Source organism: Colossoma macropomum, unplaced genomic scaffold, assembly GCF_904425465.1.
Source record: "Colossoma macropomum unplaced genomic scaffold, Colossoma_macropomum, whole genome shotgun sequence".
Lineage (NCBI taxonomy): Eukaryota > Metazoa > Chordata > Actinopteri > Characiformes > Serrasalmidae > Colossoma > Colossoma macropomum.
The window spans coordinates 23,714,642-23,742,512 of record NW_023494801.1 but is presented as its reverse complement, the minus strand read 5'-3'; the positions used below and the strand labels follow the sequence as shown (position 1 = coordinate 23,742,512).

The 27,871-nt window shown below is 39.4% G+C and overlaps 2 protein-coding genes across 2 annotated transcripts; one reads left to right on the top strand and one right to left on the bottom strand.

The window, feature by feature from the left end:
• On the top strand, positions 1 to 26,517 carry LOC118821478 (cytochrome P450 2K1-like). Its single transcript, XM_036590114.1, has 9 exons — positions 1 to 359; positions 1,132 to 1,294; positions 2,271 to 2,420; positions 17,247 to 17,407; positions 17,546 to 17,725; positions 18,137 to 18,278; positions 22,467 to 22,651; positions 23,236 to 23,377; positions 23,466 to 26,517. Exons 1-9 carry the CDS (start codon positions 156 to 158, stop codon positions 23,654 to 23,656), a joined length of 1,518 nt encoding a protein of 505 aa, XP_036446007.1. The 5' UTR covers positions 1 to 155; the 3' UTR covers positions 23,657 to 26,517.
• LOC118821473 lies at positions 9,553 to 16,217 on the bottom strand. Its single transcript, XM_036590107.1, has 2 exons — positions 12,089 to 16,217; positions 9,553 to 9,654 (listed from the first exon to the last, which is right to left on the bottom strand). Exons 1-2 carry the CDS (start codon positions 13,636 to 13,638, stop codon positions 9,645 to 9,647), a joined length of 1,560 nt encoding a protein of 519 aa, XP_036446000.1. The 5' UTR covers positions 13,639 to 16,217; the 3' UTR covers positions 9,553 to 9,644.
• Positions 26,518 to 27,871: the final 1,354 nt, after the last annotated feature.

Genomic DNA, 27,871 nt, shown 5'->3' with positions numbered 1-27,871 from the left:
ACATAGCTCCACTTCTGGTGCAACCACTTCTTCACAAGTGCTCTTACAGGAGTGCTAATCTCTTGAAAGACCTGTTTTGCAACCCAGACAGTCTGTTTGTTTCTACTCACTTTGTGCAGAGCTCATTAGATTTTTCCCAAGACGTTTCTTTGGCAATGGCTTTGGTGACAGAGCTTCTGCTGCAGCCTATCACTGCAGGCATATTGCTTGGTGTTGTATTAATGTCGCTGCTGGTTGTTTATCTTCTTTCATCTGACTCTCAACAAGCATGGAAGGAACCTCCAGGTCCCAAACCGCTGCCTATCCTGGGAAACCTACTAGAGCTTGACCTCAAGAGACCCTACCTCAGTCTCCTTTCAGTGAGTGTCTTGATTTTTGCTCATTTTGGGTGAGTGGACTAAATAAGTGTCGTTTAATCACAACAATCTGTTTGTTCTTCATGAAGTTTATCAGAGTACTTCAGACTGAACTTAAGGAGGCGTGAGGCTGTGAAAATGATGAAAACTAATTGTGAAAGTGGAATAATACACTATGTGGACAGAAGTATTGGGACAACTACACATTACACCTACAGCTGCTGAATGTAATCAAATCCTCACAGCAATGTTCCAGCATTTAGTGTTAAGTCTTCCCCGAAGAGTAGAGACAGTTACTAAAGCAGAGGGGGACAAACTTCTTTATAATACTCTTGATACTGGAAGAAACATTGGATGAGCAGGTGTCTGTAAACTTTTGGCCATATAGTGTTTCTACATTCAGTGTCCATTTTATCAGCTCCATGTAACTTTGTAGTTTTACAATTACAGAGTGTAATCCATCTGTTTCTATGCATAATTTGTTAGCCCCTTTTACCCTGTTCTTCAATAGTCAGAATCCCCACAGATCAGGTAACATTTGGATATCATTATCTTTCTCAGGTGCATGCTTGAAGTAAATAGCTCTGGTCATGTGACCAACACTCACTATAAAATTGCATAAAATGTTCATATGAAATCAAGACATCATATAATTTAATTTAAAAACACCACTTCTAGAGCTTTATAAACTCAAAACAAAATGGGATAAAGTAGAAAGAAAAGACACCAGTTGCATAAAGGCCTTTATTGTGTTATTTTCTGTTTCTGTTTGCAGATGTCAAAACAATATGGATCCATATTCACTGTGTATTTTGGTCCAAAGAAAGTGGTTGTTTTGGCAGGATATCAAACTGTCAAGCAAGCCCTGGTGAATCATGCAGAGGAGTTTGGAGACAGAGACATCACTCCCATATTCCATGATTTCAACCAAGGATACGGTAAAAATTCTTTACTCTTCATTAAACTTCATTTAGAAAAAGTATTTTGTTTGTTTGTAATTTAATTTATTAAGGATAAAAGTAGTGCTTTGATTTTTTTTTTTTACAATTTTAAAAATGAATTTAGCATTCTTTTATCATTTAATCATTTAGATCAGTGTAAGTTTTCTTTCACTTTTCCACCTTAAGGTCAACTTTCTCACTTAAATAGGTTTCACTTAATTCTTACTTAAATAATTATTTGGAAGTTTTTGGCACAGTGATTTTTAGGTCCCACAGTGTGCGACACTGAACATAAAATATTAACACATTAGGCTAACTTTTTATACCAAAAAAGAATAGTGACAGAATGGTGACAAATTAAGCAGAATGTTCCAGCAACATTTTTGGACACCAGTCGTTTGTGAGTGAACAATTGAAACTCCTGGGGTTTATATATATTTTTCTAGAGCCAAACGGCTAAAAAGAGATACAGTCGCTTTGTGTGCTGTTGTTGTTGTTTTGGGTATTGAGTAGCCTTTAAGTATTGAACTAATAAGTTATCGTTCGAAAGGGCCAGTGTCTTTAGAAAGGTCAGCTTCCTATACAGAGTACACACCTGTTCTGCTCAGTTGCTTTGACAAACTTTATTAAAACATAAACAGATAAAAGTGAAATAATTATACATATATTATTTGTGAATAAATGCAATTCCCACACTGGCCCACTTTGGGCCACTGGCTCCCCCTCAGTATTGTCCCAAGGACCGCCAGAGGGTCTTTGCAGCCCAGTGGTTGAGAAACTCTGATCTATATAAAGAAAGAAAAAGAAGGACAACACCTTGAACAATACTGAATCATGTAAACTTTTTTCCAGGTCTATATAAATATAATGGGCTTTGTGAAGCTAATGCAATTAAATTTCATTTACAGTAGATTTTTTTGGGGATACAAATTAATAAGAAACAATCAACTACAAGAATTTTGATCAATTACAGGACTTCTGTTTTCCAATGGGGAGAACTGGAAAGAAATGAGGCGCTTTTCTCTCTCCACCCTTCGAGACTTTGGGATGGGCAAAAGAGGGAGTGAAGAGAAAATCATAGAAGAGACGCGTTACTTGAGAGAAGTGTTTGAGCAGTTTAAAGGTAAAATCATGTCACTAAGTGTACACCAGACACTTCGTTTCAAATAGTTTCTGTATGTAAAGCAATAAAAATTTCAGTCAATGGATACTCACTATTAGCTGGACCGCTTGTGTGTAGATGTCAAAAGTAGAATAACTTTTGTCTCTTAGTTTGTATCATGTACATCCATGACACAAATATATGCACATTTATCTTTTTTATTATCTTTTATTGTCTTTCTTCAATTTTATTTGTCTTTAAAATTATATTTGTATCATTATAAAGTTTATAATACATTGTGTGGACATAAGTATGTGGACACCTGACCATCACATCTATCTGAGCTTGGACATCCCATTCCAAAATCATGGTCAGTAATATGGAGGTGGCAGCTTCCTCTCTTTTGAGAAGGCTTTCAAGAAGATTTTGGTGTGTATCTGTGGGAATTTGTACTTATTTACTCAAAAGAACATATGTGAGGTCAGGCATTGATGTTGGACAAGAAAGCCTGGCTCACAGTTAATGTTCTAGTTCACCCCAAAGGTGTTTAATGGGGTTGAGGTGCTTTCCTCAAACCTTTGCCACAAAGCTGAAAGGATATGATTGTCCAAAATTGTACCAGACTTTATTGTTGACACTGTTGTTTATTTAGTGGCGATGGTGTTTAGATGTTGTGAAGAAAAACTCCGCTGATACTGAGTTGCCAGTAAAAGATTTATTACATAGTAAAACAGTATCATATCAAGCACTATAGAGTACCTGAGAGAGGATCTGTGCCAATTCTAAATGTCCCCTCCCGAACAGACTGACCAACAGCATATATATATGGTTCTTGTTGTTGAAACAGGAGACAGAGCATATGGTTCTTTTTAACATGACCTCATCTATTTGAACCTAAGAGACCAAGGGCCCCCCAATTCACATTCCTAGCCCCTGCACAAACAGAGCACACAGGGAACTCCTAGATACTACCACCTCAACTTATTGAAAGAGTGTTTTTACCTTCTTCTATCAAAGGTTTCTTTTTAAAATATACTTCATTTTCCCCCCTTCGAGACTTCCTTAAAGTCTCGAAAAACAAACAAGTAGCTTATACATATTTGTAGTTGTAACTAAATAACAATTCTTCCTATAGCATAACCTTAGCAATGTAACAGCTTCCTGGAGTGTGAGAGCGAAAAAACCTGTCCGGCAGCTTATCATTCCTGAAATATCCCTCAAACAATCTAGACAGGAAAAATTCTCTCACGGCCCCTCTGCCTTAGGCGACCACATAAAGTACTCCAGACCACTTTAAAGGAGGTATTCTGACAAATTGTATATGGATATGACTTAAGCAAATACATATGGAAACCTCAGAAAATGAAATCAAAACAATGTCCACATTCAGGCTGGTCGACCCATCGGACCTTCCAATGGACCTTTCCCTGCCTAACACCCCTATCCCTAAGCATCCGAAAAAAGAAAAAACATCTGAGGTCCCAATGTACTTACCCCATAACAGAAAACATCCGTCTTCAAACAATTAAACAAAGAGCCTAGTATAACTTTAAGTACTACTCATGCAATAAACAACTCAATCCCACTAGTATGTCTTACTATGATTATCACTTTCTTATAAATGTCCTCTATCAATATCACCCCTTACTATATGACATAACAAAATCCAATACTATGCAAATACATATGAAGACATAACAATGTATCACACTGCAACTCTTCAGCAGTGTCGACTCTCAGTGTAGTGTCGATGATGTGTTGACTCTGGGCATCGTATCACAGTGTCCTTATTTAAAGTCCTTCAGTCCAATCTTATTGTCCATGAACAGCAGGGTCCCTGAAGATCCAGCCACTCTTGCAGTTGTCTTCCCCCAGCATTGTTCTTGAGGAAAAGAAAGAAAACCACCAACCAGTATCTTTTGCAAAAACAACAGATGCAAATTGAAACATCACATATGGGTTAACACCTTATAAGTACATGTGAAATTCACAGTATCATACTTTCACATTATTCTCAGTTATAAATCCCCTTTTTCATTTCCCTCTACTATCATCCCACTCTATAGTAAGAGACTACTAAATACCCTAAATAGTAAAAGAAATAAATGTTAAGATTATAATAAGAATAGATATTCAAAATGGATATTTCTCCATCAGTTCACCTTCTATCACCACTTCTTCGTCATCGTCTATGTCAGTCCTATGTAATAATGGCATCTGAACCTGATCTCCAGGCATCACAACTCCAACCCATCTCAATATCATTGCCTTCGCAAAAGTTAACACCAATGTACAGCAACAGAACATCACACTCAATGATATAAGAACTGCTACCATAATCTGAACCAACACTGCTCCCAATGGTCCTAATTTTTCCTGCAACCAAGCATTCGCCAACCATCCAGCTCCTTCCGATGGGCCAAACGCATCCCTTATATGCTTCAATGCATCTATGACACTAGTCATATTGTCAGAACTATCAGGAATCAAAGTATAACAAGCATCACCAGTTAAGTTTAGAGCCACACATAGGCCCCCTTGTTTGGCCAAAAGATAATCAAGAGCCATGTCATGTTTCAGCAGCGTCAGTCTGTGACTCTTTTGAGTATTTGACAAGTATTCAAAACCTCTTATAGTCTCATTTGCAAAACCCTGTAGGGTGTAGGTAATATTATCAATGTGATCTGCCAAAAATGTCACCCCATACCATGGAAATAATCCTATACCCCACTTCTCTCCTAGGCTTATCCTCCAATGATAGGACTCCAGATTATGAAATTGTGCTAGTTCCCTTTTCTTCCTACTTCCTGAAATAGCCTCAGATTGAACCTCATCAGAAACTTTTCCCTTCTGGACAGTAAAAACCTCATATGGCAGTTTCAACATCGCCATATAACAGCATCCTATCTAGGAATATATATGCCTTATCACCACAAACCCACCAAATATCCTTAAAATTCCCTATAGTTACATTTCCCGGCAACTTTTGGTTCCGCACCATCAAAATTCTACTCAGTTTGCGATGTGGTACCTGAAAAGTCACTTTATACAAGTCATTCATAGCCTCATATTTATGCTCACCCAAGTCCATAATATAGTTGTTACAGTCTGATATCCCCATAAACTTTCCAGGCCCCTTATGAGTACCATCTGAACAAAAACAGTCTTTAGCCCCCACAAATTTCACTTCCAACGGATCAGGGACCGCTGTTATCATATTTTCATGCTGATCAAGTAAATTCACATATGGTAACTCTCCCAACCAAGAACAATTATGTTTAGGTCTAAACAGATGCACTGACAGAGCCATCACCTTATCTTCTGCTGCTTGCTGCTGATATAACAGCCACGATAATGCATATGATTGACATTTAGCACTTAATGGTTCTGGTACCGTTTCTAAAATTGAAGGCCATGTGCCTGGTGTTGGAACTTTCACCACACATGGACAATTCAGCTTCCTAACCGATCTTACAGAATGAGTTAACTGCTGGAACCATAAGTTCCTACCTGCCCATGGGTCTGCGATTTGTAACACCGAAGAATCAAATCCATATGCCTTCCACTTAGTTTCTCTCTTCTGTAATACACGATACTGGTTAGTCATGTCCTCTGGTGTCCAGTCAAAGTCAACAAACCCCTCTTCCTCGTCTAAAATAGTCCTCTGAGCTGTCACAGATGAATCTGCATCATGCTCTTCCACCTTCTGTTCTCTAGGTTCCAAAATCTCCTTACTACTATTCGCACTAAGCTCTATTTTTAGCTTAGGTTTCTGAGTTATATTTACTCTTTCTTTAAAGTTCAATAATGTCATACCAGGTGTCTGTGTTATATTTACAACTTTCCTAGGTGACAGAGATGTTGTCACTGTTTTATTAGCATAGGTTGCCTTTAGCCCAACCTCACTTATACTATTTCCCCCAGTAACAAAAGAAGAAATTGGCATCTTCTCTGTAGTAGCATTCATCCCCTTCAAAATCGTAGCTAAAGTAACAGCCTGAATTGATATATTGACATTCTTAGTTATTTCCGGAGCTAAAGTAGTAAGCTTCCTCAATGTAATATTCACTCTTGGAGTGGTTGCTGTGGTGACTCTTGTAGCCACCCTGAAAATTCCCGAAGAACTCAAATCTTCTATCACAACCACTACCTTACGCGTTATATAACCCTCTCTCCACACATTTTGAAATGGAACAAATTTCAACTCTGGCTCAAAATAAGTACATGTGTATTCCCCTTGATCTTCCCATGTTACATTACGCACTAAAAGTGAACAATCATCTCTAACTTTTAACCACCTCCAGTCATTAAACAACAGATACTTCCTCTGATCACGAGGCACCATATCAACTTCAGGTCCTGTTAACAGCACATCTTCACCACGACTATTTTTCCACATAGGAGGATTATTACCACCCACATTAAATCTTCCACATCTACAGGGGAGAGAAACCGCTCTTCCTAACTTAGTTCTGACTACTGTCTTCAACGGGGTTGATGTCGTCGCAATCATTTGAGGCGCCAACGTGAGTAACTGTGACATATTTATACCTTCAGTAACCTTCAATGCTAAAAAAGTAGAATTCCCTAAGGTCTTTTCAGCCCTAGTCCTCGTAACGTTTTGGTCTGACCCTTTTCCGAACTGGTCTTGGACTTCGTCGTCTAATTGAATCTCTGATTTCTCCTGCAGCAGAATCACAGTCCTTTGAAACCTTTGGCACTTCGCTCTCCACTGAAATAGGCTCTGCTGTTTCTGGGACATGTTGAAAATCAATGTCACCAAATCTTCTTTCCTGTCCATTAACTGCAGAGTCATTTCTGGCATCATCAGAAAAGTACATAGAATCATCAACGTTGTCAACAACCTGGACACCCTCCTCTTCTGGATTTTGACTCTGGAGATCTGTATGCATCTCTTTTTCTTCTGCATGTTCTTCCCCATTTTCTCCTGGCTCTCTTGAGCCTTCAACATCTCTTCCCTGTAAGCGTGGCGCCTCTTCCCTTGGCGCTTTAACACAATGCGATAAATGATACCACGTTGGAGACCCTTTAACCTGGACCGCCGTTCCCGTACTGCGAACAACTTCAAATGGTCCTTCACGGCGTTCGTTATACCACTTCCTTCTAAACACCTTCACGAACACCTTGTCTCCAGGTTGCACTGTGCTCCTCTTTTGCTCATCAAGCCTCTCCTCAGCTTCCTCTTTTCTTTGCCTGTCAGAAACGTACGTATATATTCTTTTATGCAAATTAGCCATATATTTAACGTACGCTCGCATTTCATCTTCCAAAAGGGCTACGCTTGGACCCTTTCCACTTGTACGCAAACAAGGCGTTGGCATTCGTCTTCCTGTGACCAACTCATGAGGTGTCATATGCAAATCACGCAGCTCACTTGAGCGACACACCATTAGCGCCAGCGGCAGTGCCGCTACCCAATTTAAACCTGTGTGCTGGCAGATTTTAACAATACGATTTTTCAGAACCCCATTCATTTTTTCACAAATCCCTTGACTTTGCGGATGATAAACTGCACCAAGACGCTGTTTAATTCCCAATTTTTGCAAAATCAATTTCATCGTCTTATCCACAAACTCTTTTCCATTATCTGAGGATATCCGATCTGGAAGTCCCCACCTGCTTATGACCTCTCTACACAGAAACTTAGCAACTGACTGAGCGTCTTTTCGCTTGGTTGGGCACGCTTCTGGCCAATGCGAAAATCTGTCCACAACAACTAGCATGTATCTCTTACCTTCAACTGGTTTTATCATGTCAACAAAGTCCACAACTAACTCACGCATAGGACCCCTCGGAGTTGGAATGTAACCAGGAGGAACCATCACCCCCCTTCGAACATTATTTTTCAAGCAGATAGTACATCTGCCTATAACATAATCAATCTGTTCAAGCAAGCATGGTGCCCAAAACCCATACTCCTTTGTAATCTTTCGTCTGACTTCCCCCCTTGCAACATGAGCTAGCCCATGCGCCTCCTGAATCATCAGACCTAACAGGTCTGGAGGTGCTATTATCAGCCCCTCATGATTTCTCCAAAGACCAGTAGAATCTTGAGTGGCACCTCGGTCTAGCCACAACTGTTTATCCATTGCAGGAGCAGCTTCCTGCATTAAAATCACATCTCTAAGTGTGATTTTGTCTTTCACGTCTACTTCATGAGTGACCAAAAACACTTTGCCCCATTTATCAGCTCCTGCAAATGCTTTGGCAGCCTCATCAGCCGCTTTATTCCCTTGTGTGACCTTCGACACATCCATTTTATGTGCTGCACACTTAACTATCGCTATTTCTTTAGGCTTCATCATAGCCTGCAACAATTTCATTATCTGATGGTGATGCTGTATTGGAGAACCATCCGTTTTCTTAAACCCTCGGTTCTTCCACACCGCTCCAAATAAATGACACACATTTTGAGCGTAGGCGGAGTCACAATATATATTCACACGCTTACCTTCCGCTAATAAACATGCTTCAGTTAATCCCACAAGTTCAGCAAGCTGTGCGGATGCAGGCTGTGGTACTACTCCAGCCTTCTCAACGACAAATTCAGTCCCTTGGGCTTTTACTACTGCATAACCAGCACTCAATTTATCTCCCACACGATAACAGGACCCATCAGTCCAATACTCCAAGTCCGCCTCACGCAATGGGAGGGCTTGCAAGTCTGATCTAAGCTTCGAGTATTTCTCTGCTTCTTGAACACAATCATGTGGTTCACCATCCTCTGGAGTTGGCAAATTCTCAGCTGGATTCACTGTGACACACCTTACTAGGGTAACATCTTCCTGCTCCAAGAGCCTATGATAGTCTCTAAGTCTAGACATAGTCAATGTGTATTTGCCATAATTCAAGAGATTTCTAAGACTATGATGGGTAAGAATTGTCACTGGATAGCCCATTGTGACAGACGATGCTTTCTCATACATTAAAAAAACTCCCACCAGTGCTCTGTAGCACAGCGGTAGCCCCAGCTCTACTTCTGAATAAGCAGTAGAATAATAAGAAATAGGTTGAGGATTTGTCCCCATACCTGTTGGCTGACAAAGAACTGCACATGCATATTTACCCCCAGTGGAAGTAGCCACATATAACAAAAAATTCTTAGAATAGTCCGGAAGCGCTAGCGCTGGAGCCTCTTGCAACCTCTGTTTGATCGTCTCAAATGCCAAAAGGCCATCCTGTGTCCAAGAAAGGTTACAATGAAGTTGAGCATTCCCAGTATCTTTAATCATAGCTCTCAAAGGCCCTGTTAAACTAGCATAATCCTCTACCCATGCTGAAGAATAACCAGCAATACCAAGAAATGTCATCATCTCTCTGACTGTTCTGGGTTTAGGCACCTTGCGAATAGCTTCCAACTGACTATCAGAAATGCTTCTGTGTCCCTGCGTTATTGTCTGACCCAAATAAACTACTTTCTCCTGACAGTACTGCAACTTCTTCAAAGAGACCTTGTGTCCCTTTTCTGCCAATATCTGTAACAATTTAACTGAATCCTTATGACATGTTTCCTCATCTGGTGAACAAATAATAATGTCATCCACATACTGTACTACTGTACTTTTTAATAGCTGATCTATCCCTACCAAATCATCCTTCAATACTTTATTGAAAATATGAGGACTATGTTTAAATCCCTGTGGTAATCTCTTATACTCATAGAACTGTCCATTGTATGTAAACCCAAATAAACTCTGACTTTCTATGCTAAGTGGAACACTGAAATATGCACCACATAAATCTAACACTGTGAAATGTGTCGCATCTGGAGGAATTTGGGCTAACAAAGTATGCGGATCCGGCACTTCTGCTGGAAAATCAGCTACCACTTCACTCACCGCTCTCAAATCATGTACCAGGCGATACGAGTCATCCGGCTTCTTCACAGGCAGCAAAGGCGTGTTACTCTGAGGATTCTGTGTTATCTTCAAAACATCTGCTTTCACAAGTCCTTCAATCTGTGGTTCAATCCCTCTGATTGCCTCTTCTTTCAGTGGATACTGGTTCTTCCAAGGAGGTTTAACTCCTGGTCGAAGTTCAACTTTCACTGGTTGGGCTGACTTCACACGTCCAATATCAGTACTATGCCGCGACCACAAACATTCTGGAACTTGTTGCAACATCTCTTCTTTCAAAGAGTCTGGATCCATCTTAACACTGCAAATTGACTCATGTGTCATCCGCACAGTTTGTGGCTGTCCCTGTCCTTGAGCAGTAATCATAATCTTAACAAACCGCTGATCCTTACTCCTCCAGATGGCAAGATTCTCTTTCACTGGTTCAAAAACAGCTTCCTCTGCTTCTACCATCATTTCTCCTATGTGCTTCTGCTCATATTCTTCAGCCACCAACAAAGTCACATGTGGCACACTCTTCTCAATGTCAAACTCTTTCTCCAAATAATCATCTCTATCTATCTTCATAGCTGCTCCTTGTGGTCCCAAAATTATGCAGCATGACCGAAGCTGAACTTGCTTTGGTTGACAACTCAACCATTCCTCCGAGTTTGATTGAGCCGCATCCTTGAAATACTTGAGCGTGCAATGAAATGGATACTCTGGAAGCTTCGCATCAGGCATGTTCGCTACAAGAAACTTCTCCCACAACTTAGCTGGCTCCAAAAAATCTGCACTAAGATTTCCAATCCAAAATACTGAAGACGCTTCAGTCTCCGTTGTCATCAATAATTGGTGAGCAATATCATTTGGCACTTCCACCAGACAGCCGTCAGGTGTACACTTTATTGTACAGTTCAATCTGCACAAAGCATCTCTTCCCAAAAGTGCAATAGGTGTATGTTCTGATACCAGTATAGGTAAAGTCGTCTTCATATTTTTATAGCAGAGCTCAATTGGTTCTGTGAGAGGAATCAGCTGTTTCACTCCCTCAAACCCGATTGTCCGAATCCATTGGCCAGACATGGGGAGATGTATAGCTTCTTCAGGCCGAATACAGGTGAACGCAGCTCCGCTATCCACCATCACTTCCAATGGTCGATTATTTACCTTCACCTTTATTGTTGGATCTCTCTCCGGCCCTGATGCTACCAGCTGACACCCCCCTCTCGGGTCCTCTGGGCACCTCTAAAATCCCGGTTCTGGACCCCTATAAGGGTTCACCGGTCCCCCAAATGGCCTTGGTTGGCCCCTGAAGCCTCCTCTGAAATTTCCTCTGAAATTTCCTCCTGGTCTGTTGCACTCACGAGCAAAGTGGCCAAACTGTCCACAATTATAACACACTTCTAAGGACTGTTGAAAATTTGGATTAAACCTTCCTCCTCTTCCTCTTCCTAAATTTCCTCGACCTCTTCCTCTCCAGGTCTGCGCTTGACCCAAAGTTGGCTGTGGGGAGGCAGCCACTGGAACCACCAATGATGGCTGAAACGACTGGGGCTGAACCTGATTCGACTGCGGTTGTGGTAATGGTTGATTTTGCGGAGACTGACTCTGTATAACCAAAGCCTGCTTCTTCTCTTTCTTCTTGTTATCCACCAGTTGTATTTGATTCAGTTTTCTGAGGGTTTCTTGGTCCTGTTCTTTCTGGTCATGTTCCTTTTTCCTATATAGCTCCACTTGATGGGCTATGTGATCCGTATAAACACCCTTTGCCATACTTCCAAGACCAACCACCTCTGCCAGTTTACTCCTCACTGGTAGGGGAAAATTGACTGCTCCATTTGATTCAAATCCGGGTCATTTCCTGTAACATTTCTCCACACTTGATGGGCTCTTGACACATAGGCCCTTGGGTTTTCTTCCTGTCCCAGTGGCTCAATAAGAATATTATCAGGATGTACATTTGTCGGAAATGTATCTCTCAGCGCTCTCCATACTCGACCTCTAATTGCAGAAAACAGCTCCGGATCATTCACAGCAGTCCCCACATATCGATTAAGTCCTGCTTTCTGTAGAATCTCTTCCATGGCTGGGACTCCAAGGAGATTAGCCAAAAGTCTCTTAATATCTCCTATTGCAGGCTGTGTCCCCACCATGATCTCTTCCAACTTCGAAATCCAAGGATGTGCTCCATCCTGAAGAGTAGGTAACTTCTCAAGTATATCTGACATATCTGTGTTTTGCCAAGGCTTGTATTCCAAGCTCTGTCCTCGGATGACCACTGGACACATCTTCTCGTGTGTCTTCCCTTTTCTTGTGCGCAGTGCATATTTCACATCCACTTTTTGGGAGCCTCCTTTCCGCAACTCTTTCTTCTGAATTTGCAGCTCCTTTAATTGGTTCTCCAGTGCTTTTCGGCTTTCTGGTTTAATGGATTTATCCAAGTACGAAAGGCATTGATCTATACTTCTCTCAACCTCTCTTAAAGCTCTCTTTTTATCCTCTCCTATTCTGGTACTAGATGCCGCTGGAAAAAACCCTTTCGAAGACAAAAGACCCTCACTCTCTGAGTCTTCATCACTGTCTCCATCCTCGCTCTCGTTAGAACTATCATCTCCTAAGTCCTCTTTCCTCCATGTTTTATCTCCCCTCTGTTCCGCTCTCATCAATATTCGCCTGACTGCAGGGTCATATCCACCCATGATCCCTTCCAGGTCACTTTGATCGCCATCATCTCCCGATTCCATCCTCCTGATCCTCAGTTCCCCCTTGGTTTCCAACCGTGTCATTTTCTTCTTACTTTTGGAACTTGGATACATCTTTATAGTTGTTTCCGCTTGACCTGTTTCAATTATCCGGTCATCCTCATCTCTGATGCGATATTCACCTTCCTGGCTGATCAATGGGAGCTGGGGATAGATTTCCTTAAACTTCACCTCCTTCTCATAAGGTGGGGGTCTCTTTACTGGATCCATATGTGAGAAAGGTGCTTTAATTTCTGCCATTAATTTTTCTCTTTCCTTTACATTTTCTCCTATTTCTTCTGCACCTCTATCTCTCTTATCTTTAGCCGCTTTTATCCTTTTCTGTCCCTCGTTTTCAAACAACTGGAGAATACCAAGCTCTATTTGTCTCTTTTCTTTACGTTTTTCCCCCTTTTTACCCTTCTTTTGATTTGCCTTATATGTGGACACAAGCACCTGCATTGTTTTAATTACATCTGGGTTAAGGGTCCCCTCCACTGGCCATGGTTGGTCAATTTCAGACCAACGCTTATGCCATTTCTCCGATATCTTTGCAATGCCTTTAACTAAAGGATTATTCTTCTGCACTACATCAACAGGCGTTATTACTTTTGTAATTTTAATGTCCTTTGTCGACATTGTAACTACTCCCTTATGTTCCCTTATTGTGAATTAAGACTATTTACTAAAATTAAAATTAGTTCTCCCTTTCTCTCTTTTTCAAACCACTAATTTACCACATCAGTAAAAATGAAAGAAATTTGCCAACTCCAAAGAAATCGGAAACATTAATGTAATTAGCAATTCACTTCAATAAATCCACCTATAATATGGACCAAACACACAAATAATCTGCCTAATTGCAAATAAAATTTCCTCAAATATCCAACAAATAAAAATCTAATCCTATACAAAGCTCAAAGTAATCACACACCCACAAGGGACCAGCTATCACCCGATGTGTTCCTATTTGCAGCAAGACAATCACCTATTTATCACCCAATGTTCAAACCCCTGCACCTTAAAGCATCCAATAGTCTCAACATTGAATCCCCCGTGCCGCTCAAATCAGAATAAACCATGCACAAACAATAAAACTCATATTTGCCATTCTTAACAGAGTTTAAACCAAATAAGTATGTTGCCTTAATTAATTAAATGCATTGAACAGTCAGTCTGTTGCCAAACCTCTCTTTTTCCCTTAAACTACAGCCCCTAGTATCATATAAACACATAGTTATACTCTTTAACCCCCAAATAGAGAAATATTCTTATAATAGCCTATAAATGAAGCAGATTGTATATATATCAACAATAATGACTATAAATAAGCATACATACATATATTTAAACTGCAGGTATTTGTCAAAAAGAGTTTTGTGGATAAAACACACTGGCCTTAATCAGATTGGAGCCAGATGGGTATGCGGTCAATCCGTGTCAGCACTGGAGCTCTGTCCCCTCCAATCCTCACACACCATAGGCGGACAAAGGAAAAAACAGATCAGAATCAAGTATCAAATGAACCCACTAGGTATTATGGACCACACAAAAACTATCCAATATGATTTACGCCCCTTATCTGCCCACTCTTATATCATTTTTTATCTATAACAAATGTTTTCCTCCTTTAAACACCAAATTATCATCAAAAAAGACATTTCAGTTTATTTCACTCCAACACCTTACATACTCATTCAATGTTCTTCACTCACACACACAAACATCCTCACTGGTCTCTCCACTCATCTCCAAAATTATAAACGTCCTTCTTGGGGGCTCATGAAGCTTATTATTATCAAGTCCCCTGAATGAGGCTCATGTATACTAATTTATAAAAGTCCTCTTATTCTTTATGAGGCTCATAAATCTTAACTTTATCTTAAATCTTAAATCTAACAATGTCCCCCAGGAAAGCTCATGATATTAACGATATCAGAGAAATGCCCTCTCATAGAGGTTCATATTTGATCATTTATACATTCTTAAAGCCAGTCACACAGCTGGAGCACCTCCAAGTCAAGCACCACACACACACACACATACATTTACGCATACGGAGAAGCCAGCTCCGCACACGCCCAGTAAGGGGGGGGCCAATCCCCCTCACACAGAAGCACACACAGCGCTCTCACAGACACAGAAGACACAGAACAAAACATTTATCCTATAGCATGCTTTTTCCTGCCGCTCCTTTTTCTCTTTTTCTTCTAAATTTATGCTACCTTTATGAGGTGTGAATATTCAATAAAAAGCTGCTTCAGACACTGTTCGTCAACTAGTGTTCGAGTGGGAACTTTATAATTGAATTTTCCCTTCCACACCTCCAGTTCCTTAGAACTGACCCAGAAATTCACCTAGTGATTTTCCAGGATTTTAGGCCCGTCTAAAACCGCCTCCCAGAGGGCTTTGGTCCAAATCTGCGGCTCCTTTTCACTTTTAACTCTTATCATCTCTATTCTCTTCCCTTTTCTTATTTCTCTTTTCACTCATATCATCTCTATGCTCTTTAACTTCTTTTATTCTCTTTAACTCTTATCCTTTCTATTCTTTTTAACTCTTCACATCTCTTTTCTATTTTCTTTAACTTCTTTTTTTCCCAGTAAACTATTTTCCCCTTAATCTAATTCCCCAGGGCCCTGGGCTTTTACTTTTCACTTCTCGTTCCCCCTTTTTATTTTCTCACCTGATCCGACTATTTCTCTGAGCCAACTTTCACGCAGTGACCGATATACACATGTCTTACCGTTAAGACGATAAGGGCCCAACCTTTATTAATCTTGCATGGTGTTAATTAGCTCACTTTATCGTTACTAATTAGGCTATTCTACACTTTTGCATCAGCTTTCCTTTTCACTATTATACTCCCCCCTTTTATTGCGGCGTGCACAACGCAATAAACCCCAATTTAGAACGGAGAAGCACTCCAAACATCAACACAGCATCGCCCCCACACACAGTCCTTACGGTGCAGCTAGACAGCAAACATCCAACAGCCTCAACGAAAAAACCCAGCGCTCACCTGAATAGCCGGCCTGGAGCGGGAGTCAGCGCACTGAGGCTGTCGGCGACGCAGCCAGCCACAACACCTCCGAAGTTCGTGACGCCAAATTCTTGTTGTTTATTTAGTGGCGATGGTGTTTAGATGTTGTGAAGAAAAACTCCGCTGATACTGAGTTGCCAGTAAAAGATTTATTACATAGTAAAACAGTATCATATCAAGCACTATAGAGTACCTGAGAGAGGATCTGTGCCAATTCTAAATGTCCCCTCCCGAACAGACTGACCAACAGCATATATATATGGTTCTTGTTGTTGAAACAGGAGACAGAGCATATGGTTCTTTTTAACATGACCTCATCTATTTGAACCTAAGAGACCAAGGGCCCCCCAATTCACATTCCTAGCCCCTGCACAAACAGAGCACACAGGGAACTCCTAGATACTACCACCTCAACTTATTGAAAGAGTGTTTTTACCTTCTTCTATCAAAGGTTTCTTTTTAAAATATACTTCAACACTATGCATTTCTATAGGTATGATTAATCACTCCAAAGAACACATTTCCATTGCTCCCGAGTCCAATGGTGGTGTGCTTTACACCACTCCAGCTGGCGCTTGGCATTGTGCCTAGTGATCTTAGGCCTGTGTTCAGTTGCTCTGCCATGGAAACTCATTTCATCAAGCTCCTGACGCACAGTTCTTGTGCTGATGTTGCTTTAGAGGCACTGAGTGTGACAGGGGAAAAGCAAATTTTACAATTTTACATGCTATGCCCTTCAGCACTTTGCGGCCCTGCATGAACTGCCCTGTGGCAAAGGCAGTGCCACATTTAAAGTCACTAAGCTCTTCAGTACGGTCCATTCTACTGTTTATTTATGGATATTGCTTGGCTATGTGCTTGGTTTTATACATCTTTTAGCAATATGTATGGCTGAAACACCTGAACTCAATAATTAGGTGTGTCCATATACTTTTGGCCAAGTGGTGTACATGGTGATACCAGCCCCGTTAATCTAGTTTCATTATAAATATACCCTCTTTAAAGAGGACTGCTGTTTCATCATGAAATATTCATTTTCAATAGCATGCAGTATTTCTATAGTACAGCACTATATACAGCAACTTATACTAACGTTTTCGTAATTCTTATGCTAATGTTTATAGCATGTTCTGGAGAATGTGTTGGAATGTAATGGATTAGAAATCTTTGGAATTTTAATTGGAAGCTGCTTACTGCCTTACAGGAAACCCGTTTGATACCACACAGCCAGTGAATTATGCCGTTTCAAATATCATCTCAGCCATTGTGTATGGAAGCAGGTTTGAATACAGTGATCCTCTGTTCAAAGACATGGTAAACCAGGCCAACAAACGCATCAAGCTTTCTGGCTCAGCTTCTATACAGGTACCCTTCTGCATCTAAACAGTGGGCCCCTATGTACTAATTTCTAATATGCACTGATTTTCACATCTGTACTGTGATCCTACACAAAGATAGATAATCACTTGACAAATGAATATTAATATATGAATGTACCTCCAGCTGTACAACATGTTTCCCTGGCTTCGTTCCTGCCTAAAGAACTGGAAACTCATCATGAGAAACCATGAGCAAAATATCAAGGAAGTATACAAACTTGTGGATGGTTTGCAGAAGACACTGAATCCTCAGGACTGCAGAGGCCTGGTCGATTGTTTTCTTGTACGCCAACAGAATGCGGAGGTATGGCTTTGCTAGTGCAAAAAAGCTTGAAGTGAAGAATGAGGGTTTTGTCTATATGACACTGATATCTTTTGTGGTGTCTGTGTAGTACTTCTGTACATCTTTCTTGTGTTTTGGTAAAAAAAAAAAAAAAACTACGTTCAGAATATTTGACTGGCATGTTTTTAATAATAATTGAACATCAAGATGTAGAAATTATTTTGAGATATTGTGAGGAGAAGCTTTTAGTGGTGACAAAACCTAACTGCATGTTTCATTTTTCTGTCTTTCATTGGCCACAAATAATATAATTACATATGTCATACCCAAGAGAACATTTGCAATATTCTGTGCATGTACTTTCTCACTGGGCTGTTACCTTGGCTGACTGGTGATCCATTTGTTTTTTGTTTTTTTTGTTTTTTTGCTTAGAAATGTGGAGAGAAGAACACCCCATTCCATGAAAAGAATCTCCTTTTCACCATTGCCAATCTGTTTGCTGCTGGTACTGACACAACTGGCACAACCCTGCGCTGGGGTCTTCTCCTAATGGCCAAGTATCCTCATGTACAGGGTAAGAATGCAAAATGCTGCATTCATATCCAAAGTAGAGTTATTACAGTAAGTCAGAGTATATGACCTCACCGTTAACTTCTCTAAAATGCAGATGAAAATCCATGTTCATCTATTCCCATCTACAAGTTATGATGTTAAAAAACAAAACATTTCATAGAGTGTACTTACTTATGTAACAGAACAAAAACAAAGAAAATATGACTTTGCAATCATTCATTAAAAATAAATTAACTGATGTCATTTTTTTCTGTTGTAAAAGTAAGTACACCCATGGCATCAGTAACTGGTATTGCCCTTTTTGACAGAAATGGCTTTATATTGGCATTTCTTATAACTGTCAACCAGTTTCTGGCACCTACTGGGAGAAACCCCCCCTTATACATGGAGGAGTGGAGAGTAAAATCCCCCACAGCATTTCAGTCAGATCTGGGCTTTGACTAGGTCATTCTACATCCCTCCACTTCTCCTTTTGAGCCATTCTATGGTGGATTTACTTTTACGTTTGTGATTTTTTTCCTGTTGGAAGGTCCATTCCTCAGCTTCAACTTTTTGGCAGGTGGCCTCACATTCTCCTTAAGCACTCTCTGGTATAAAACTGAATTCATAGTCGATTCTATGATTGCAAGTTGGCCAGACCCTGAGGCAGCAAAGCAGCCCCAAAACATAACATTCCCATCATGCTTTACAGTATGATCAAATGTAGTCTTTGGGCTTCACCAAAAATGGCTTCTGGTACTGAGGCCAATGACTCATCTGTCCACAGATCATTGTTCCAGAATTCCTGGATATTGATTAGCAAGCTTTAGTATTGCCCTGATGTTCTTTTTAGACAACAAATACTGTCTCCTTGTGCACCTCCCCTGAGGCTCAAATTTGTGCAGTCTCATTCTAATTGTAGCTGCATGCACTTTTCATACTTATCATACATCCACTGTGGCAGGAGCTACTTGCAGATCCTGTGATGAAATTTTGAGGTTCTTAAAAACTTCTTTATAAATATTATGGTTTGCTGGGGCAGTCTGGCCTGGATAGGGTTGAGATGGTTTTAAAACTTCTGTACTTGTAGATGATCTTCCAGACAGATGAAGGATTGAATTCTAATATTTTGGTAACACTTTCTCAAACCACTTCCTGGACTCATAGGCATCTACATCCTTCTTGCTTAAATCCCCAGGAAGCTCTTTTAATCTAGGCATGATGGTACCCCAAACTCTAATAACAAAGAGCAGACCAGATATCTGAGGTTTAAAGAAGACAAGATCCTCCAATATATTCTCGAATGGTGTTCTAATTATTGGCACCTGATTTCAATTTGACACATTATTATATAAATGATGACAATTTTTTTTTTTATTTCAGGTATCACTTATTAAATTATATCACCTATATCTATCAACATTGTTTAAATGAAGACCAGATCAGTACATCCAATAGGGGTGTGGGAAAAAATCGATTCTTAGATGCGCGATGTGGTCGTGAACGATTCTGAATCGATTCACAAATGTCAAAAAATTCTAAATATTTCTAAATATTTAATTTATAACGTAATGTTGACGGAACGCAGAAGGCGGAGCTTGGAAGTGGGTAAGTGCAGCGCCCGGACAGTCTGCAGCGGCACACAACAAAAACACTTCTGGATGAGTGCAAAATCTGACCGGCAGCCTCTGCATTAAAAGCCAGGTTAGATCAGGAGTCACAACCCAAATGATAAGAAGAGCCGTTTTGTCCTTTCAACAAAAATCAAACATTTAATGTCCAGTATGTGTCAATATGTGCTAGTATAGGCTAAACAATACAAACGAGAGCGCAGATTTACTTTGCTCTGCTTTAAGCTTTAGCTATAGCCACTTTCCTCCCATTTCCGCCAGAAAACTTTTCCTCAAAACTAGAGCAGTTTCTTGTAAAATGTCTCTCAACATTCGGCTGTCTTATGAGGCTGAAGTTGCTTCTCATTCTCCAGCTTCTTGTTCAAAATTTCCCGTTCCACCTTAAATTCTAACTGAGGCGCTGAATGTAAATGCGACACCATTTAAAGTGGAACGAGAAAATTCGGAAGAGAAGCGACTTCATCTTTGTGACTTTTTACTGTTTGACAGTCTATCATTGCAGATTTAACTTGCCAGGAAAACAACTGCGCTGCTTATGAATGCGAATAATGCATCGTTGCTAGGTGACCTACAGTCTGCACGCTAATTCTCAGTTGTTGCGAAACAGGGCTTTCGCGCTATGCTGCACACGTCACGTTTCGAAGATATTTTACTGATCCAGCGAACCTTTCTCTACAACGAGACCAAAACCAAAGTTATAAAGTCACTAAAAACAGGTAGGACGGCTGTAACGGATCTTATTTCACCGTCACTGCACATTTTATCGCAAATGAGTGGCAGCAGCGTCTCATGTGCTCCAAAGGCAGTGAATGAGAGCCTTCTAGTTCACTTGCCACATCACTTTCATTTGATTTATTAATAAAAGATATTTGAAGTAAATACATTATGGATCATTACAAATACTTTGCTTTAAAACTACCAAGTCCTCACACAGTGAGAAAATAGAAATGGTGTATAGAAAAAAAAAGATGCATTCAGATGCATCGATAATCGTTTTATAATCGCATCGCAGCCATCTGAATCGTAATCGAATCGAATCGTGAGTTGCCTAGAGATTCCCACCCCTAACGTCCAATGTCCAAGCATGCTGAAAAAGTCTAAACTTTTCATGGGGTATACATGACTTCACATGACTATATGTGCGTGTTTATATATACACATAATTGTCTAGGTTCTTCAGGATTTAGGCGCACAAATGCCCTTTTATCTGTCTGAATGGGCACAAATTTGTGTGCTCATTTCATACACAGAGATTTTGCGCTCCAAAATGTTGTAGAAAGACTTCCCAGAAATGTAGACACAAAAGAGGGGCCAGGTCCTTGTCAATTCCCATAGTTGTGGAATGAGCTGTTCAACAAGCTCATATGAGTGCGATGTATAGGTGTCCACAGGGGCACTCTGTGCGCGTCAGTGCTGAACGGTTGATTAGCTTTGTGTTGCTGAAGTGGTTAATAGAGCATCATCCTCTTTTTCAAATGTGTGAAAGAATTTACCAGCTAAAGTTAGTAGCCATCCCTCAAACTGGTTGTTTAGCCTTCTGGCTCGCTAGCTAGTCGTGACTTGTGATAGCATAGCATATCTATTTAATATTTTTAAACGAGAGCTGTGTGAATCTTTTAGCAGGAAGCAGTCTCATCTCTACTCATGCTGCTTCCTATGCATTGTGTTTGAAAATACAGCGATTACCATGTTGGCAGGTTTCTTTCATCTGTGATTTTATTATCCATGTTCTCTAAATTAATTTGTATTGTGGATATAGTCTTTTTGTGAATTTATTCCCCTTAATTTATATCCCTTTTTGGGTGAAGCAGACAAAATTTAGCTCTTTTTCAAGAAAAGTGGCAGCAGTGTAAGCTAGTGTAGAAGTGATTGAATAAGTGAGTGTCATTTTCAACCATAACAGCACACATAATTGACATTAAAATCTCTAATTAAATATACACTATTTACCTGAATATAAAGTGGAAGATTACTGAGGTATATATATGTATCTATTTGTTTTTCCTGCTACCATTTTTTTTCTGCTACCGTCCATGATCCCCCAAAATTAACCTCATGAGAACCACTACCTTAAACAGCACAGTGGAGCACAGTGGCCTACAAAATCTAAAAACATGAAAGAAATTTGGCTAATATTTATAGAATCTTTTTTTTTTCTTTTTTTTTATACACACTAAAAGCCTTCATCTAACAAAAATGTAAAACATGTTCTGTTCAAAAGATAAAGAAAATCCTCAAAATGTAATTTTCGAGGATCATGGCAATTTATATTTTACACATGGAACATGTTGAATTAAATGCATGTGTTTGTGGTGATTGTTCTATTTCATCATAATTTTTCCTTGATACTGTGAAACTGTGATGATTTTTTGACAAGCATATTGTGTTATGAAAGTCAAACCTTGACACCCCTAATCCAAAGTTGATGACAGGTAGAAAATAGTGATGAAGCCAAATTGCTTGCCATAATATCTCATTTAAGTGCAAATTTCTTGTTTTGTTTTTATTTATGAACAGTGAAAGTCAAACTTAGTTCTGTTTTCATGCAAAGCTAAGACTTAAATTTCTCTTGATTCCAGACCAGGTCCAGGAGGAGATTGACAAGGTGATTGGAGGTCATCAGATAGTGATGGAGGACAAGAAGAACTTGCCTTACACTGATGCAGTGATCCATGAAATCCAGAGACTGGCCAACATAGTGCCCATGAGTCTCCCTCACACCACTGCTTGTGATGTTCACTTTCAGGGATTCTTCATCAAGAAGGTTGGCCTATGATGTTAAACGAATCTAAATACAATAACTAAATACAATAAAACATGGCATACCATTTTCACAAGTGTGTTAGCAGGCTAGACTTCACTTGCAGCTGACATTTACATGCGTCATGGGCGATCTAATCATAAATGGGCAGCAGTAAGTACAGCTGTAAAAAGAAAATGAAGGACTGTCTTAATCAGCTACTTGATCAGAGTAGACAAGAAAGCAGCTGTGAAGCTTCTTCGTTTGTCTATAAGTTGTGCTAGCAGTGTAATATTTGTCTGACAACAAAAGCAACAAGAGACTCATGTAATAAATGTCTGTGCCACCATTCCTCTAGTCATGAAATCTGATCACATGTTATTCAAGACGTGTTCAAGACATGAGAAATGCCAGGTGTAAACAGCTACATGTCTCAGATCATAAGTGTACTTGTTGTACACTTATGATCTGATCATGCGATACAGGTGTCAATAATAAGTGTAAACAGAGCCAATATTAAGCAACTGACTACAAGACCTTCCCAAAGCTACTACGTAGACCGAATGTGTTAGATGCACTGAAATGTGACAGGCTCTACTTCTTTGCAGGGTACATGTGTGTTCCCACTATTGACATCTGTGTTGAGGGATGAGAATGAGTGGGAGAGCCCCAGCACCTTCAACCCAGAACACTTCCTTGATGAGCAGGGACGATTTGTCAAGAGAAATGCCTTCATGCCATTTTCTGCAGGTATTTTGAATGCTTTACCCTGATGTATCTACAGTTCAAATAAATCATTCTGTAATTCTATCTCTGTATTCTATGTCTCTGCTTTCAGGGCGCAGGGTGTGTGTGGGAGAGAGTCTGGCCAGGATGGAGCTCTTCCTCTTCTTCACCTCCCTCCTGCAACACTTCCGCTTCACTCCTCCACCAGGCGTGTCTGAGGATCAGCTGGACCTCACTCCAGCTGTGGGCTTCACACTGAACCCCTCCCCTCACAAGCTGTGTGCAATTAGCCGCAGTGTTTAAAGCAGTGGTGGCAAACTATGATTCTGGAGGGCTGGTGTCTAGCCCAGTTTGGTGATTTTCCTGCTATTAATGTACCTACTCAACCTGGCAGTTAGATGCTGAGTTCAGGTTTGTTTGAGTAGTAGAATCATCAAACTGTACAGTTCTCCAGCCCTCCAAGACTAGAGTTCACCACTCCTGGCTTAGAAAGACACTCTAGCCAAAAAGAATAATGTAACCATCACTACATACATTCTGAACATTCCTGCTTATCTCTTACAAAGGTGTCGCAATACTTTCTAAAGCAAGAATTTTGTGTTTGAAAGGTATAACCTGAAGGTGGCTGGTACAGACTTTACAAGTACATAGTGACTATATGAAAAGTATCAGGTATATACAACAGTACCTTACTCAGAATCTAATGTCAAACATGTACTTTCTCTTTAATGTCAAACATGTAGTACTTATAAGTAATATTTGGTGCATAATTTTCAAGTTCAACATTTAAGTACATTGCACCTAATGTGAGAAATACCAGGCATATTTCAGCTATTGATTGCGTTTTAGTAATTACATGCATATATGACAGAGAAGTACAACATAAGAGAAACTTAAGAGTAATTTATTCCATATGGCTTGGTACATTTAGTGATAAGGTGTCTGTAATACTATTGTAATATTATGGAAAGAGAACTGTAAAATACCTGTACCTTTGCACATGGAATGGTTAGTGTCTATATCGTAGTGTGAAATATGAATGACTGAAACAAAAACACACACACAGGAAAAATGGAAATATATAAGTATATTTAAGGCACTTGCTATTTTAAATGGCAGTTCTACCATGCCCAAGCAATTCTGAATGGAAAATGCCTGTCACATTTGCATCACATTGTGCAATGCTGCCTTATAATATGCTACCACCTGAACCAATCTTAGCTAGCTTGCTACCTGGCTAACATTTTTATATAATGTTAATTTTGGGTGCTTACAGTAGACAGTGCCTTACAAAAGGAGGAGAATTAAACAGAGAGTGAAAGAGCTAAAGAAGTCAGCTAAGGCGATCTCAACTTAGCAGAGCTGGATTCAAGCATTATGTTAGAAAGGTCAAGCAACAATTTCCTACATAATGAATTTAATATGAAGTAGGCCTATGTTCTCAGAAGCATTTTTTTAGTTGAAAGTAGGCTAATGACTAACTAAAAACAACTGATGATAAATACACAGTATATTATATCTGTACATAGTAGTATTGTGAATGAGCTTCATGTTTACCAATGTTAAGGAGCATTGCTTTTCTGTAGGGTGGTAGGATGGTAAGGCCAGAAAATATGTTCATGAAATCCTATATGACATTTGGTAATGCTCTGTATTCTAGTACATATTTTTACATACAAAACAAGATTCCTGAGCTTTACTAGAAAGAGTCAAGCTACTGATGGCATCATGTCCATGAAAATTCAGTTGGCTACACTGAAGTGAGATGTAAAAGTTGACGATTAAGTTTGACGTTCAGAATTTAAGTGATCAGAACTGTTGAACTGTATATTTAAGGCACTTGCTATTTTAAATGGCAGTTCTACCATGCCCAAGCAATTCTGAATGGAAAATGCTATGGACAATGGTATTTTTGATTCTAATAATTCAATTTAAGATGAGGCACAATCACAAGGCCAGAGAGTAAGAAAGAGCCTGTCTGAGCCTGTCTCACATCAGACAGGTACATATGAGGGTGGCAATGGCTGAGAGTGAGAGAAGTACTACAAAAAGGCCGTGCAAGTAATAGTGGGGTAAAGAGAATGATAGATTCGAATTCTCTGCTGAGCCTGCACATACTCTAACAGTGTGATTAAGAGAGAGCTCTTGCCTCAAGCACAACAATAATAATGCTTCATTATTTGAACACCTATCAACAATAATATCTTAAAAATTCCATCAATTAAAATTGATTTGTTGTTAGGTAAATGACCATATTCTACAATATAAACCTAAAATTGGGGGAGTGGGGGTGCCCTTTTTTAAAGTTAGAGCAACAGCCCCTCAAAGTGTCAGTGCACATCTCTGGTAAGGAATAAGGTGACAGTGCTTCATGCTGCCCTCCAGGTTCAGTTTCCATTTCCCAAAGCTATAGCTGACCGTGCTAATGTTATTCATCCTGATGAACAACCACACGTTCAACTCTGCTTGTCTTAATTCACCACCATCACTGTAACATTAAATTTGACAAGTTTTTATCAATGTTATCACACGAAGGTCATAAACACCTTAACATGGTGCCCTTAAATTTGTTTATTTGTGGTTAATAGTTATTTCATAAACACTTCCAGTTGTTTACTGGTCTTACTTTGTTTCCTCTATCAGCATTCATAAACCATTTATAAGGGTAGTCTTATTCTAAAATACCTTTAAGTTACATGTTAAACTTGCAAAGTATGTACCAAGCATTGTGCCAGATATGTGCCAGATAATTACTACATTTTTAACTATTAATAAACTATTATTATTAACTATTTATTAAGTACCCTAAAATAAGTGTTACCAGAAAAAAACACTTCGGGAAGTTGAATATCATATTTCTATGTTTTAGCCTCTACATCAGTGGCTATGCTAAGAATGATGATTTCTTCATTTTCCCTATTGGTCGTCAAGTTGGATGCATGCCATTAGAAATTAGAATTTTTAACTCAAAAATCTGAATTGTAATGTGATTATTTTGTATCTGTATCATACCATCTGAAATCGAATTCTAAACTGAAATTGAATTTTTGAAGAGAGCAAAATAAAATCTGAAACTTAGTTTTAAGGTTGACAGTGCAATTTAAGCACTCTACTAATTGACATTTTTAATTCACTTTATAAAAAAATATGGATGTCTTGCAAAAGCAGCACAATACCAAATCTCTCCCCTGCTCTCTCATCCCTTGTCTTACGTTGTACCTACATTCTCTGGTCATATGAACTGAAACACCTACCTTACAGGTACACTGGCACTTGCTGACTGTAGCCCATCTGTTGCTACAGTTGCTGCTTTTAAATTCCAATTCCAAATGACATGAATCTAACTCCATACATCTACTGTAGCCATAAAGCTTTGGATAAATATGGAACATACAAAGTTACATTAATAGTACTTATGATTGTTTCATAGAAATGAAAGTCTGTATGATATTGCCACATCTACACTGAGCAATCACAGGACCCCCCTCAGGTCCCCGATCTCCTGATTAATGGTTTCACCTGATTATTCTCATGTGTTTGCTGATCCAACCTCAATACTCAACCTGTAAGGACACTCACTTTGTCCTCTTACTTTGTGAATTATTGACAGTCAGTTCTCACTGCAGTTCTAAGCCTGTTTGTTCTATCTTGGTTCTCCTGTTTTTTGACCCATGTCTGTTTATACATTGTGTGTTTTTGTGCTTTGGGTTTTGAACTTTTCCCTGACCTAGAATTTTGGGCTGTGTTTTTGAATATTCTTGTTAATAAAACTCTGCACATGAATTCCTCAAACCTGTCTGAGCCTCCAGTGTTAAAGAATTTAGGGCAGCTATCTAATGTAGAGTTAATGATATGAGCCAGAACTGAAGCTGAGCTAATAGTTGTGCTAATAATTGGCTTTAACCTAGAGGGTTTTTATTATTATTATTATTATTATTAATAATTATCTTTGCAAATAACCAGAAGACATTTGCCTGAGTTTGATATGAATATATTCTTGATATATTATTCAAATACACAGATTATAGATCAGTTCAGATGGTGTATCAGAAAGAGTGTAATTTTGCTCTGTTTGCAGGTTTAAAAATAAACTATAACAGAACTCCATGGTCATAGTTACAGATCATATATTTTCTCAATTAGGTTCAATTAAATTCAGTACTCTCTCACTTTTCTCTCGATAATTAACCTCTATTAGACCTGCATGAAAACACAGAAACATCACTGAAAGTAAACTTGAGGTGTTTACAAGAAGCATGGAGAAATATCCCAGCAGATTTGTTTGAAAAACTGAAAACAAGTCAGCTGAAAAGAAAGGAGGCATTAATAAAAAATCACGCACATAGAATGGTTAATATTTTGATATTATGTTTATTTGTTGAGGCTTCTGTCTGTAATTTTGTTTTCTGCTTTTTTCCCAGCACTGAAAAATGAATACTTTGTATGTAACGGCTGTTTTGACCGGAAATGGCCTCAGCTTGCATGACTGAACTTTATTCTGATTGTTTTGCTGGTCAG

Bases quoted from the DNA above. Each gene is read 5' to 3' on its own strand.
- LOC118821473 (XM_036590107.1), bottom strand. From the start codon at position 13,638: ATGTCGACAAAGGACATTAAAATTACAAAAGTAATAACGCCTGTTGAT.
- LOC118821478 (XM_036590114.1), top strand. From the start codon at position 156: ATGGCTTTGGTGACAGAGCTTCTGCTGCAGCCTATCACTGCAGGCATA. The intron at 360-1,131 runs GTGAGTGTCTTG...TTCTGTTTGCAG, and splicing joins CCTACCTCAGTCTCCTTTCA to ATGTCAAAACAATATGGATC. The intron at 1,295-2,270 runs GTAAAAATTCTT...GATCAATTACAG, and splicing joins TGATTTCAACCAAGGATACG to GACTTCTGTTTTCCAATGGG.